This window comes from Symsagittifera roscoffensis, chromosome 1 (assembly GCF_963678635.1).
Source record: "Symsagittifera roscoffensis chromosome 1, txSymRosc1.1, whole genome shotgun sequence".
Taxonomy (NCBI): domain Eukaryota; kingdom Metazoa; phylum Xenacoelomorpha; order Acoela; family Convolutidae; genus Symsagittifera; species Symsagittifera roscoffensis.
Genome location: NC_087062.1, coordinates 56,009,410 through 56,022,204, shown reverse-complemented (window position 1 = coordinate 56,022,204; position 12,795 = coordinate 56,009,410). Strand labels below are relative to the sequence as shown.

At 40.6% G+C, this 12,795-nt stretch overlaps 3 protein-coding genes across 3 annotated transcripts in view; 2 read left to right on the top strand and 1 right to left on the bottom strand.

Moving 5' to 3' along the window:
• Positions 1-12,795, bottom strand: part of LOC134845987 (protein fem-1 homolog C-like) — a 390,705-nt gene that overhangs the window by 309,154 nt on the left and 68,756 nt on the right. The gene's annotated exons all lie outside the window — the stretch shown is intronic.
• The window catches only part of LOC134845976 (AFG3-like protein spg-7), a 268,817-nt gene that overhangs the window by 223,274 nt on the left and 32,748 nt on the right, over positions 1-12,795 (top strand). The gene's annotated exons all lie outside the window — the stretch shown is intronic.
• Positions 607-1,365, top strand: LOC134838911 (uncharacterized). Its single transcript, XM_063854228.1, has one exon. It carries the CDS (start codon positions 607-609, stop codon positions 1,363-1,365), a length of 759 nt encoding a protein of 252 aa, XP_063710298.1.

Here is a 12,795-nt window from a genome sequence, read left to right as displayed (position 1 = left end):
CGGATTACCTAGTAAAAGCAAGAGAGGTAGTGAGAAGGGGTATAGATGAGAATTGGTGGCCTTCGGTAATATTCTATCTGAACCGGCAGGCAAGTCCTAGTGTCAATTACCTGATAATCCGACACAAGAGAAAGCTTGAGAAACTTTCGGAAAGACGGGGTAGAGCATTAAAAAACTTGGATGAAAGGCCAGTTAGATTTTTAGATGTAGGGAGGCCAGTTAGATTTTGTCGCTTTGAGTTCAGGAAGTCTGAGTTTTGGACCAAAACATCCGTTACGAGACAAATTCAATGAAATTCAATCCCTTGCTGACATTGATAGTTTTTTGTCTGAACTGAAATTAAATAGAATACCCGGAGAAAAATTATGTGAGATTGAAGCAGCTGCAAAGATATATGCTAATAATGAAAAACAGACCCCCTCTGACAAAAGTGTTGAAAAAGCCAGAAAGTATTTAAAGGACAACGGTCTTCTGGCAGTGCCGTTTGATAAGGGGGTGAGTTTTTGTGTAACGAAAAGGGAGACAAATGAGAAAATACTGAAAGATTTATTACAGGCAAAGCAATTTAGTGAGAGGAAGAATCTGATAGACAGAGACAGCGTGGTTATGAGAATTGAAAAAGACATAAACAAAGATTTACTCGCCATGAAAAAGAAGGAAGAGATTAGCGAAGCGCTGTTTACTAGGTTGAGATCAACGGGAGTGCAGCTGGCTAGAATGTATGGATTAGCAAAAGTACACAAACAAGGCACACCACTTCGTCCCGTCCTTTCTTTACCTGGTAGCTCATATGACAACCTAAATAAAACATTGGCAATGTACTTAGATGAAATTGAGGGGGCGAACATAGAAACGAACACTCAAATGGCCAGGGAGATCTTGGAGAAAACTGAGTTGGACTCTGACGAGAGTATAATCTCCTCTGATGTAAAGAGTTTGTACACTAATTTCCCGCTCAAGGAAGCGGTTGAAATAGCCCTGAGGAGATTATATGAGCAAGTCAACCCTCCGGAAACATCTCGCAAGACTATGAAAAAACTACTGAATTTGTCAGTGAGTAAGGTACATTTTAAATGCAATGATTTGTGGTATGTACAAAAAGACGGTTTAGCAATGGGCGCCTCCCTTGCAGTAAAATTGGCCAATTTGTGGCTCGAAGAATACGAACCTGCATTAAAGAAAGAAGTTCCACAATTGTTTGAGCTAAAAGAGGTTAACAAGGAATTGTGCCCTAGATGTCAGAAAAAGGTGACATATCGGACAAAAGGGGTGGAATGCGAAATTTGTTCGAATTGGTACCACTTAGGGTGTGGTAACATATCGGAATCCGAATACGCAGACATCCCTGAAACAGTATGTTCCTGACTTGCAAAGTATGTTCCTGACTTGCAAACCTGACCTGTGAATGGTGTTAAAACTTTTGTAAGATTTGTGGACGACATAGTTAGAACGGTCAAAGGCGATCCTGGGGTAGTTCTCGCGGCTGCTAATAAGTTGCAACCAAACTTGCAGTTCACCTTAAAAGAACTTGATATTAACGGTAATTTGGACTTTTTGGACTTAAATGTCAACGTGGATTCAGCAAAAAAGGTCACACGTGGTTGGTACCAAAAACCCACTGATACCGGCACCAATCTAAATTTCAGAGGCTGCGCACTTTTGCAGTGCAAAAGAAACGTTATTGAAGGGATGGTTCAGAGGGTTTTCAGAAGTACCTCAACATGGAGAGATTTTGACCAGGCATTGGAAAAAAATTGGAAGCAATGGATTCAAAATCAATATCCGAAAAATTGGTCTGACCGGGTAGTGTTTGAAACTCTTAACAAGATCATTGAGGGAAAGAAAAACTTAGAGGTGAAGGCATCAGAACCGAGAAAGGATAAATGGTTGAAAGACTCACCACCCCTTCTTAAAATGCAATATCGAGGCAATCCTTCTCAACTGTTAGCTGCAAAGTTTCGGCTAATATCCGGGGCACAAAAACTTTTTACAACAAGAAAATTGAAAACAAACTTGCCATCCCTCAAAACATCCTTTGCTCGTGAACTAAGATCCAAAGTGGTGTACAAGTTTAGATGTAGTGGAAGTAACTCCACCTATGTCGGCCAGACAGTCCGACATTTAGCCACGAGGTCGATGAACACCGCGAAGGGGACTCCCCAGTAGGGCAACACTTGTCAGAGACTATAGACCAAACAGCCAACACTCATAAGCTACTGACACTAGAGGTTTTGCATATTTGGCGGTAGAGGCCGAAGATCAACACACGCGATGGATTCAGGAGCCGGGAATTAACATTAAAATTATAGTATTTGTATAAAACGGCTAAAAATTAAAAAACTGACACGTCAGAATCAAAAATATTCCCAAATCGAAATTTTATAACCATGAAAGAACAAAAAACTAAAAAATCTCAGAAATTTACAGGAAATTTTTATCCATGATTACATAATTATATTATGTAATTACAGTTGTTTAAACTTGATTGGTTAAAAAATTTTACAGCCTTTTTGAACATGTTTCTCATCTTTCAAATCTTTGATCGTTTTAAGAATATTATTAACAATTTTAATCCTGATGATGCACAAAATGTGCGAAAACGTTTGAATTAACATTTTAAATTTCTTATATTAGATAGCAAAGGTTTGGGGTTTGAATCCGGTCGGGGCTTGATTTTGCAAACTAGTGTTTTGTGTTTTTCCGGACTATCGTCTGTCTTTTTACTTCCCGTAGCTCGATGGTGCAACTTTATTCCAAGTTGCTGTAACCCCCATGCATAAGACGACAAAGCCCGGGACTTCGATTGAGACCTGTTTTTTTTCTAAATAGATAACTTTCGCTGATTTAGATTATTGTCCGTCTGCTTTTTGTGTCTGTTTAGTTCCGCAGCATATTTTTTTGGAATTTTGCCTTCTCAGCATTTCCAATGCTCTTTGTAGAGTTTCTAATGGTGCAGGCAGATTTTTTCCGGATATTTATGACTTTTGTTGCAATTTTACAGCGCAACCTTCTGACGCAACACAGAAATAGAAGTAGAGTTCTCAATGGTTGAAAATTACTGCAAAGGAGGGTCAGAATACTCGGGAATTTTAAATTTTCAAAATTTCCATTGTCGAACGAATGGATTGTATGTATTGCGCCATTTTTTTTTCATAGAGAAAAAGAAAAATGGCCATTTTGAGCCAAAAAGTGACGAAAATAGTGAAAGACAGTCGGACGACAACGATATAAAAACGAAGCCTCTTATCTTGGCAATCACGCACAATAAGACACTTAGCGGAAGGAATTAGCGAGAAGGGAGGCTTCAGTGGGGAAAGAGTAGAGAGCAGTACCCCCCGCGCCACGAATTGGGAGTAATAACGACGTTATTACAGGAAAATCAAGGAAGCGGAGGCTCGGCCCCCCAGAGACAGTATATGGTGAAGGACTATAGAGAGGAAAAAAGTTTAATTTAATAACCTCAAATGAGATAAATGAGTTTTTTAAGTAAAACTATAATGTTCACTGTTTATGAAGGGTTTTCACCAACCGCGTTTTATTTTGTAGATCCTTGACATACGAGCAGTTGTCTAGCAGGTGGTTGTAGTTATCAGCTGTAGAGTCACAATAATTATAATCACATGAGCAGTCCGGTTTGTAGCAGCGTTCGGTCTTACAAATCGCGTAATGTAGGCCGTTGTTATAGTAGCTGGCTATGGCTCTGCGCGTTTGCCCAGTTGATTTTTCGATGTTCAGAAAGTCGTTTTCAAAAATGTGATGTAGCAGTCGGCTAGTAGACGCATATTTGGACAACCCAGACCAGCGTTTCCAGAAGTACACTGCAACTGGTTTCGCGTGCTCTAAACTGGCTGTAAACATGCTGCAACCGTAAGCAACCGAGGGCAGAATAACACTCATGAATATGGGCTGGAGCTGTAGTTTTTGAATATTGACTTTTACAAACAAGGCGTAGATGTTGTTTATACCTTTTCTTCGTCTTTTATTCAAGTGGGCGGTTTTCTTGTTGGTGGCCGTCAGAATAACCCCCAAGTTATCGAAGGAGTTGGTGAATTCAATGTCTTCCCCCATGTAGTAGATGCGATCTGTACTCTTCAATCTGTCTCCGCGGCGAAGTTTTATGACTTTTGTCTTAACGACATTAACGTTCATGTTGTTGTTTTTACAGTAAATACCGAGCCTGTAAAAGGCCAACTGGAAGTCAAACGGGGATGATGAAGTGATTACTACATCGTCTGCATAAAATATGCAGAAACACTTACACTGAACACAAATTTCTGCCAAATCAGCAATAAACAGGGAAAACAAAAGAGGAGAGAGTTTGTCTCCTTGTGGTAGACCAAGCCGCTGGAGTATCGGGGAAGATAGATAACCATCATTAACGACATGTACCACGTTTTCATGGGGATATCATGTAGGACGAGCAGAAAATTGTTAGATACACCCATCTTTTAAATAAAGTAGAGCAATCAATGCTGTCGAAAGCCTTACGGAAATCGATGAAGCACGCATAGAGGTGGGCATTTGTTGCGATTGATGTGTCAATGTTCTCCCTGAGAATGCTAATAGCATGAATGGTTGATCTACCTCTACGGAAGCCATACTGGACGTCAGGAATTTTTCCATGCTGTTCGCCTCAAGTAGCTAGCCGGTTGCGGAGTATCGATGTATAACATTTATAAATACAGTTTAGAAGAAGAAGAAGAAGAAGAAGAAGAAGAAGAGACTTTATTAGTGAATGATACTACATATAAAAGTTTGCGTAATTCAAGCTTTGAGTTAAATTGTTAATGTTCAGGAACGACATGTGTTGCAACGGCATTTGATGAAGAAAGTGCGTGGATTGTCGAGATTGAAGGTTGATTGAAGTTGCTGTTTAAGGAAATTGAAGAGTAGAGTCTTGGTTTGTGAGACTGTAATTGTAGAGTTGATGTCGACTTTTGCTAAAACACTATTGACGCTATGATATGTTCTTTGGAAAAAGCTCCCAAGGGAACAGAATTTGCGGGTAAGAGGTACAGAGAATACCATTCTCTGACTGGATCTGTTACCCGGTCTCGATTCACTAACAGTAACATAGTCCTTAATATCGAAGTCATAACAGTTATGTAACAGTTTGAAGAAGAGAAGACAATCAGTAAAAATAATTTGATAGCAAATAGGCAGTATGTTTATCATCACAAGACTGTCAGTATAATTAGTGGAACCAATTATCCACTTTACTGCCTTTTTCTGGAATTTTTCCAAATCACGTAGCTTTGATAAACTTGGGTACCAAATAAAAGAGTTAAAAAGTAAAATGGACCTCTTACAAGAAATGTACATTTGAAGCTTAGTTTTAACAGGTGAGTTGAAAGGAACATTACGCTTTAAATAATGAAAACACTTTGTGGCTTTACCAAGTTTCGCAGAAACATGGTGATTCCAAGACAAAGTAGGCGAGATATAAATACCCAAGTCTTTGATATGATCAACAGAGCATATTTCTGACCCGTTAAGATAAAGGTTGAAAATAAAGCTATTGTTTGAAATGAATTTAGTTTTGTCTGGATGAAAATCAAGACCTTTTTGGGTTGCCCAGGTCTCTACCGAATCTAAATCAGACTGAAAATTGTCATGACAGTTGTCTCGATAAAGCAGTTTCAGGTCATCAGCAAATAAAGACGGTGAGGAATACTTGACAACATCCGGGAGGTCATTGATATAAATAAGGAATAAAAGTGGTCCTAAAATGCTTCCTTGTGGTACACCGCTAGAGATGTAACCTTTGTAAGATAGAATATTTCTAATACGTACTCTTTGTGTGCGATTGGAAAAATAAGATGAAATTAACATGATAAATTTTTCGTCAAAACCAAAAGAAGACAGCTTGTTCAGCAACTGTTTATGTGACACAGAGTCAAAAGCCTTTTGAATGTCAAAATATACAGAACAGAAATTTTCATTGGCTTTCAATACATAATATTTTCAACATGTTCCAGCAATTGTGTAAACGTGCTGCGCTTTTTAACAAAACCATGCTGTCAACGAGAAAGTTTGTGTCGAACATTAGAATAAATTAAATTAAAAAGCAGTTTTTCCAAGCAAAGCAATAAGCGCGGTAAAATACTAATTCCACGATAATTTGTAATGTCAGATTCTTGCCCGAACTTATGAAAAGGCATGATAAACGCCTCTTTCCAAAAACTGGGCCACATACAGCAGGTAACAATTTGACTGAATAGAATATATACCATAGGCGTGAGTGCATCAGCATTATATTTGAGAACAAATGGTGGAATGCCATCAGCTGCAACTGCTGTGGTATCTGGTACCTTTTTAAGTAAACTATTTACATCACTTTCACCAAACGATAATTCGCGCAAATTAATGGAAGTATTATCAGAACAACCGTTATACGTAAACGTTTTGCTTTTGTACACAGAACAGAAAAAGTTATTAAACAAATCGGCTTTGGTGTTATCAGTAGAAGCACATGATGCTCCAAATTTAACAACAGAAGGAATTGGTGTGCTGCCAGAAAGTTTGTGAAGTAACTTGAAACAGTCGTTAGTATCAAGTGAATGGAAAGAAGACAGTAATGTAATTTTGTCTAGCTCAATCGAGTTTTTCAATTCTCGTTGAAGATCAGACAACAATGTCGAATAGAGCAAATTGATTTTCGCCAATTTACGCTTCTCAGTAGAGACTTTGTTACTGAGATGTACGGAATGGTAACATAGATCTTTTCTTGCGTTTCAGGCAAATAGAAGTCTGAACCGACTTTATCATAGCATCATACCACGCAAGATAAAAATCAGTGGCAATCATTTGAAAATAAACTTGGAAAAGGCAATCAAATATAATTGAAGTATTCATGAAAACATCGATGTTAAAAGTGGAATGTCATTAGCTATATCAGAAGTGATGCTTTCAGAATTAGACACATGGAAAATAACTGTAACAGGATAATGATCGGATGCAAAATGGTCTGTTTCCACATTCACTGAGAACAGCTCAGGTTGATTTGTAACAAAAATATCTAGCGTGTTGCCGCAAATATGCGTCGGCTCAGTCACTAGTTGGACACAATTCAATGAATCGAAATTGTCGATCACAGCCTATCAAATAGCGGTAGTGGCAGAGTGATATATCCAACACGCGTCTGGCATATTGAAATCACCAAAAATAGAAATAATACCACAGGGAAAATCATGCAGAAACTTTGAAGTGTATAACTCCAGACACTGAGATAAATGTGTGGATGATTCTCTATAATTTTATGTGGCGGGGGGATTATAAACCGATAAGATAAGGGTTTGAGGATCTGTACTTAAGACAGTGCCGCAAGCAAAATCAAAATTAGGTAAAGTGCAGTCCCAAGCCGCCAGGTTCAAACCATCACGCACAAGTATTGCAACTCCGCCGTGATTGCCATTTTTTCGGGCAGCTTGTGAATTTGTACAATAACCTGTATTAGGTAAAATATTTGTGTCATTGGAGCTTAACCAAGTTTCGCATAAACACAAAACATCAGGAGACATGATATGTAAAAGTTTGATACAAGATTAACGTTTGTCAAGGCTGACCAAACTACGAGCAATCCAAGATACAACTGTTGCACTGGTCAGTCATGCAGTAATATCCACGACAATGTCTTTGTGAAAGATTTGTAAATTCCGAATTTTCAGATCTTGCTTTGGAGTTCCGCTATTGAATAATTCCCAGCGTTTCTTGAGAATTAGTTTTTCCAATGCAAGTTCATCACTTGTTGGAGACTTCGATATAAACACTGGTGTGCGAAATTATTTGAGAAGTTGTGCTTTTTTCAGAAGTTTGCTAGCAGTCCATTCATTGGAAAATTTCACCAAAACAGACCGAGGTCGTGTATTAGTGGATTTGAATTGACCCAAACGCTTAATTGAGGATACATTATATCGATCCCACTCATTCAAATGCTTAAGTACATCAGATACAAGGTTTTCATCAGACTCCATCCTTTTCAACTGTGTAACATTCGCCCGGAAGATACATATCGACGGAAAATAAAACTAAGTCCTAAAACGACTGGCCAACGTCTAAACAGAGCTTTACATGCTTTTAACCGTCTCTACCAAGCCAGAACTTTCGGTGGTTTTTCTAACATCGGGTCGACAAAAACGTTACTGCTTTCTGCTACGGTCAAAAAACTCAAATTAACTAGATTACATGCAGAAATAGTGAGCTTATGGCTGGCTCTCAGTATCCCCAGACCACGAGGTCACTCCTAAAAACAGGGCTACTACTGCTTATTGATTTATTATTGTTTTTGTTCAGTAGATAGAAATCATCATCTCCATCGAAGATGGATCAACCCTTTCCCCCAACTCCTAGCTTCTCATCTTAGTAGAATGAATTCAGATGTTAATTAAATTCAAATCAGGACATGACAGGGAAGCTAAAAGTTTATATGAAACACTATCAGTTCCATTCCCGAGACGAGACCCCTCCGTATTCTTGAATCCGGGAAAATAAGGCTCTTATTCTCCTTCCGGAAGGCTGGTTTTCTACCCTTCACCGTTGTTCGCAACGGCCTTGCAACTTTTGTAGCGACACAATAGTTGCAACTCGGAGCGATCTCTGCTACTTCTGTTTTTCTCCGATTCTGATTCTCAATTTTCTCGTTGTTGTCGTCGTCGCAACTATCGTTGTTGTGTTTTTCTTTGACTTTTCTGCCAAAATGGCCGTTTCTGACGTTTCTCAGAAATATGACGTCATACTTCGAATTTTTAAAATTTAAAAATACCAGAATATCTTGACCTTCACCGTTTGACTAATCGTCCCAATAACGTCGTTAATCACTTAAAACCGTCAATTCGGAAGGTTCGCTGCTAAAATTCCGAATCTGCTGAATTTGCATTTTGATCCATTCTGGTCGAATGTCACGTACTCCCCGGACACTCCGGTCAATGTCCTCATTGAATCTCGCAATGTTCGTAAAATAGGTACAATGTCATCGAACAGAATTTACAAATTGCACGAAATTACTTTTGTCCACGTCATATCGAGTCACTGCAGAATATAAATGGCATCATACCACATCACTATAGCCTTCAAATTCCTTCATTAATCTGCACATTGAGGATATGACCTAAGATAAAAACATCTTTTCTGACTTCCAATGTCAATGTCCTGATTAAAACTTTTTCTCCTAGATGTAAAAGATGTTGGTTTGCAGGACAGTCCTGCCAACCAACAAGCTAAAACTATCCTACTATGGTTCTTCCCTTCGGAAATCTTGCTTTTTATTGTCCTGAATATTGAAACCAAGAAACTCTGTGGTTAGAAAGAACAATGAAACAATCTCCCTCTTCGAGAGATTACCCAATCCTTTCATGTCGCCACAAAGTGATCAGTTCTCCTAGCTGATTAAAAACAGTCATGCAGGCTGGAATACTTAAATATACTCTTTCACTCAAGCCTTTCTAAATAAATAGTAAGTTAGTGTCTCTAAAGCCACTTAACTAAAATCAAAATGCAAATTTATAAATGCAACATATTCAAAACTCAACTAAATGCTTCAGTTTTCAATTACAACTTGGTTGCTTAGTTTCTCACTTGAGTTTTTTCACACACATAAAACAATTCTGAGTTTTAACTTTTTCTTCATCACTCCTTTGTTTTCTTCTTTTTCGTCGTTTAGAAGTTCTAAAACTTCTAAATTCTTCTCATTTCGTCTCTTTTTGCTTCTTGTTTTTCGGCCATTTGTCAATGTCCCATCTCTTCCTCCTGTGATACTGACTCTGCACTTTCAGTTTCTGTGTCTTGCAACACATCATTAGCTATTCTGACGCTGTTGGAAGCAGTCCTCCAACACTTCTGCTCTTCTACCCTCTGTTTGCAACAAGGTAGGGGATCCAAGTTAGATTCTCTGTTCCTGCAGAAGCTGTTGTGGAGACACAACGTCACATTTCTCTCCAAATCTTCCTTCAACAGCTCTGCCTTCTCCTTTCCACTACGCTCACTTGTTCTGGAAATTCTTTTCACAGCGGTGGTCACTGCATTCCGATGAGTCACAAGAGCTCGCTTGAAAGCTCCTGCTCCAATGTCCAGCTGATATTCACTGTACACTCTGCCGTTCTTCGACATATGCTTCTTAGCCTATTCGTACAACCATGCAGTCATGTTAGCTCTGAACCATGGCATCAATCGTCTTCTTGGAAGACTCGATTCAACCAAGCCTGTCCTTCGATACTATCGAAGTGGATGCCGTCCGTGGTCAGTCTGGCCTGATCCATAGCTCTCAACTCATGTTCGATGTCCATGAGGATCATTCTTCCGGCATTCCGACTTGCGAGATTCCTCAAGATGTTAATCAACCTGACCTCTCCTTCGTTGTGCCTTCTTCCTGCCGCTGTCAAGCTTCTTGCATTCATAGGCACACTGCAAACGGTCAGTACCGCGCAATTGAATTTCTGCCAGAGGGTAGTAAACAAGCACACCATCATTGATTCCCATAGTGCTTCCTGCTCATCCGAACCTCTGGAGATGTCATTCGTTCCAACCAGGATCATCACATTGGGGATCCTCCCTGGATTCATTAGTTCCACCATTCGATATAACTGGGCTATTGTCGCGCCTCCGAAGGCCATCACCGTGGTGACCCAAGAGGTCCTCAAATTCGATAGTACTCTGACCAAGCTGTCTCCCAGTATCAGATGTGATGTCCCCAGTGGTGGTTGCTGCAGGTTTACTGCCGGGTTCCAAGTCGCTCGATTGAAGCAAGCTCTCGGATCTGTCTCCGGAACTCCCGTGAAATTATATCTCAATTGATTGTTCTTTTGTACGTCTTTTACGCGAGACACTTTATTCGCTGGCATCTTCTGTATTCTTCTCTCTGGGGTCGTTGAGCTCCCCATGAGTGGCGCCACGTCACTTATCCCCTGTCTGATCACGGTCTGGGAGAGTCGTACTCTGCCCGTGTCGTCGATCGTTCCATAGGGTGCAGTCACCCCGGAACCTGGCGCATTCTTGTTGGCGGCCAGTCGTCCAGCTGTCTCTATCAGCTTCCTCACCATTTGTTCCACGACGGGGTCACCCAAGGTGTCACTAGGGTCCCGGATCGTCACTCGATCTGTCGCTGTCGGGAGCCGTGTCTCCGTTGTTTGACTCATTTCGCGAGGCGTCAAGAGCTCCATCGGGGACTGCCCTCTAGGAATACTCCTTGCAGGTATCACTTTCTCCACGGCCGTTGTCAACGCCATCTGTTCCGATCGCTCTTTGTAGTCCTGCCTCAAGCGCTCAATTTCTGGACCCTGCTTTTTGTTGCAGTCTTCAAACAACTTTCTCCACATGTCCCGATCTTCCTCCATCTGGAGCATGCTTCTGGTCATCTCATCCAGCTCCTTCTTCGTACTTCTCAGCTGATCGTTCATCTCGTCCAGATCTTGCATGGTTTGGTTCGTCTGAACCTTCTGTGCTACTTTCGCCCCTTTTTGGTGGCACAGCTGCTCTCAGTGGTGAACCAGACGAGGTCGCCTCGCTGTTCATCTCCCGATGCATTCTCGTCAGCCCAGGTTTGGGCTTGGAGGGCATAGGCATTTCACCTGGTTGGTAAGTCCTAGAACTTCCCAATCCAGGCTCATTCGCCACGTCACTCCCCGAGAGAGACCCGTTTCTCCACCTCATCACTCTCATGTTCGGGCGGTCTAGTACTCGCCTCTCTCCATATGCTGCCATCAACAGGACTTCCGTGGGGCCGTCCCCACGGTTGTCATGCCCCAAGATGTTGATCAGGGCGGTCAGCAACATGACTACCTCTGGGTCCTCCAGAGCGAAGTCTCGATCCATCAGCCGACGATAGATCGCATCTATCATCGGTCCTACATATGCCTCTGCCAGATCCATCAATTCATCCAAGTTGAAATTCTCCATACTGTTTTTCAGATTCGATTCGATTTGATTCAAAGGTTTGACTCAATTGAGTAATTAAATGTTCAATCAGGATCTAGAAAAGAAGTCACGAATATCACACTTGTCGGTTTCACCTTAACAGATATCGTTAAAATTTGCTTAAAAACAGTTCAGATAAAAAGATTTTTATCCTGAAATTTATTAAAATCATTCGGTCTCTAAAATTTTGGAATTCGACCTAAGATTGGACAGTCCAAACTTTGGATCTATTCCTAAGATCGTCATTCAGTTGTTCATGGTCACTAACCCCTTCTTACCCAGGATCTTATTAACATAACACATAACATAACATGACAGACATCTCACACATTACATACAACTCAGTCTTTAGCCTAACATCCTCTCGCACGTCACTCAGCCTATACTTAAGTACTAATTCTTATGTAAATATACTTGTATATTAGTATCAGAGAATATCACGTAACCAAGCGCGTACAATTCCCGAGGATGCAGTCGTCCTCTGTTCGGATCGTACACTGGAAGCGAGAGCTCCTTCACGTCCATTTCCACGAGGAAGTCCCTCAGCCTTGTCAAGGACAAGACTAGGTTCTCTGGGTCCACGTGCTGCTTCTCCGTCGCCCTCGTCACCAAGAAGCATAGGTATTTTCCCGGTATCTGTGACGCCGCCGGAGGTAAGGCTGCTACGCCCCCTACTCCTGGTCGTTGCTTCCAAAGGAACTCTATGTTTTTATATTCTCTCTTAAAATCTGCCGCTAACGCTGTCCTAAAACTCATGTCTGCTGTGATTGCTATCGCACATGTTCTATTTGTGAGTATAAAATCACTGTCTGTTAGTATTATGTTACTTGAATATTCATTTGGTAAGTTAAAATATCACCCAACTACCCTCCCTATGTCAGGTTTCTT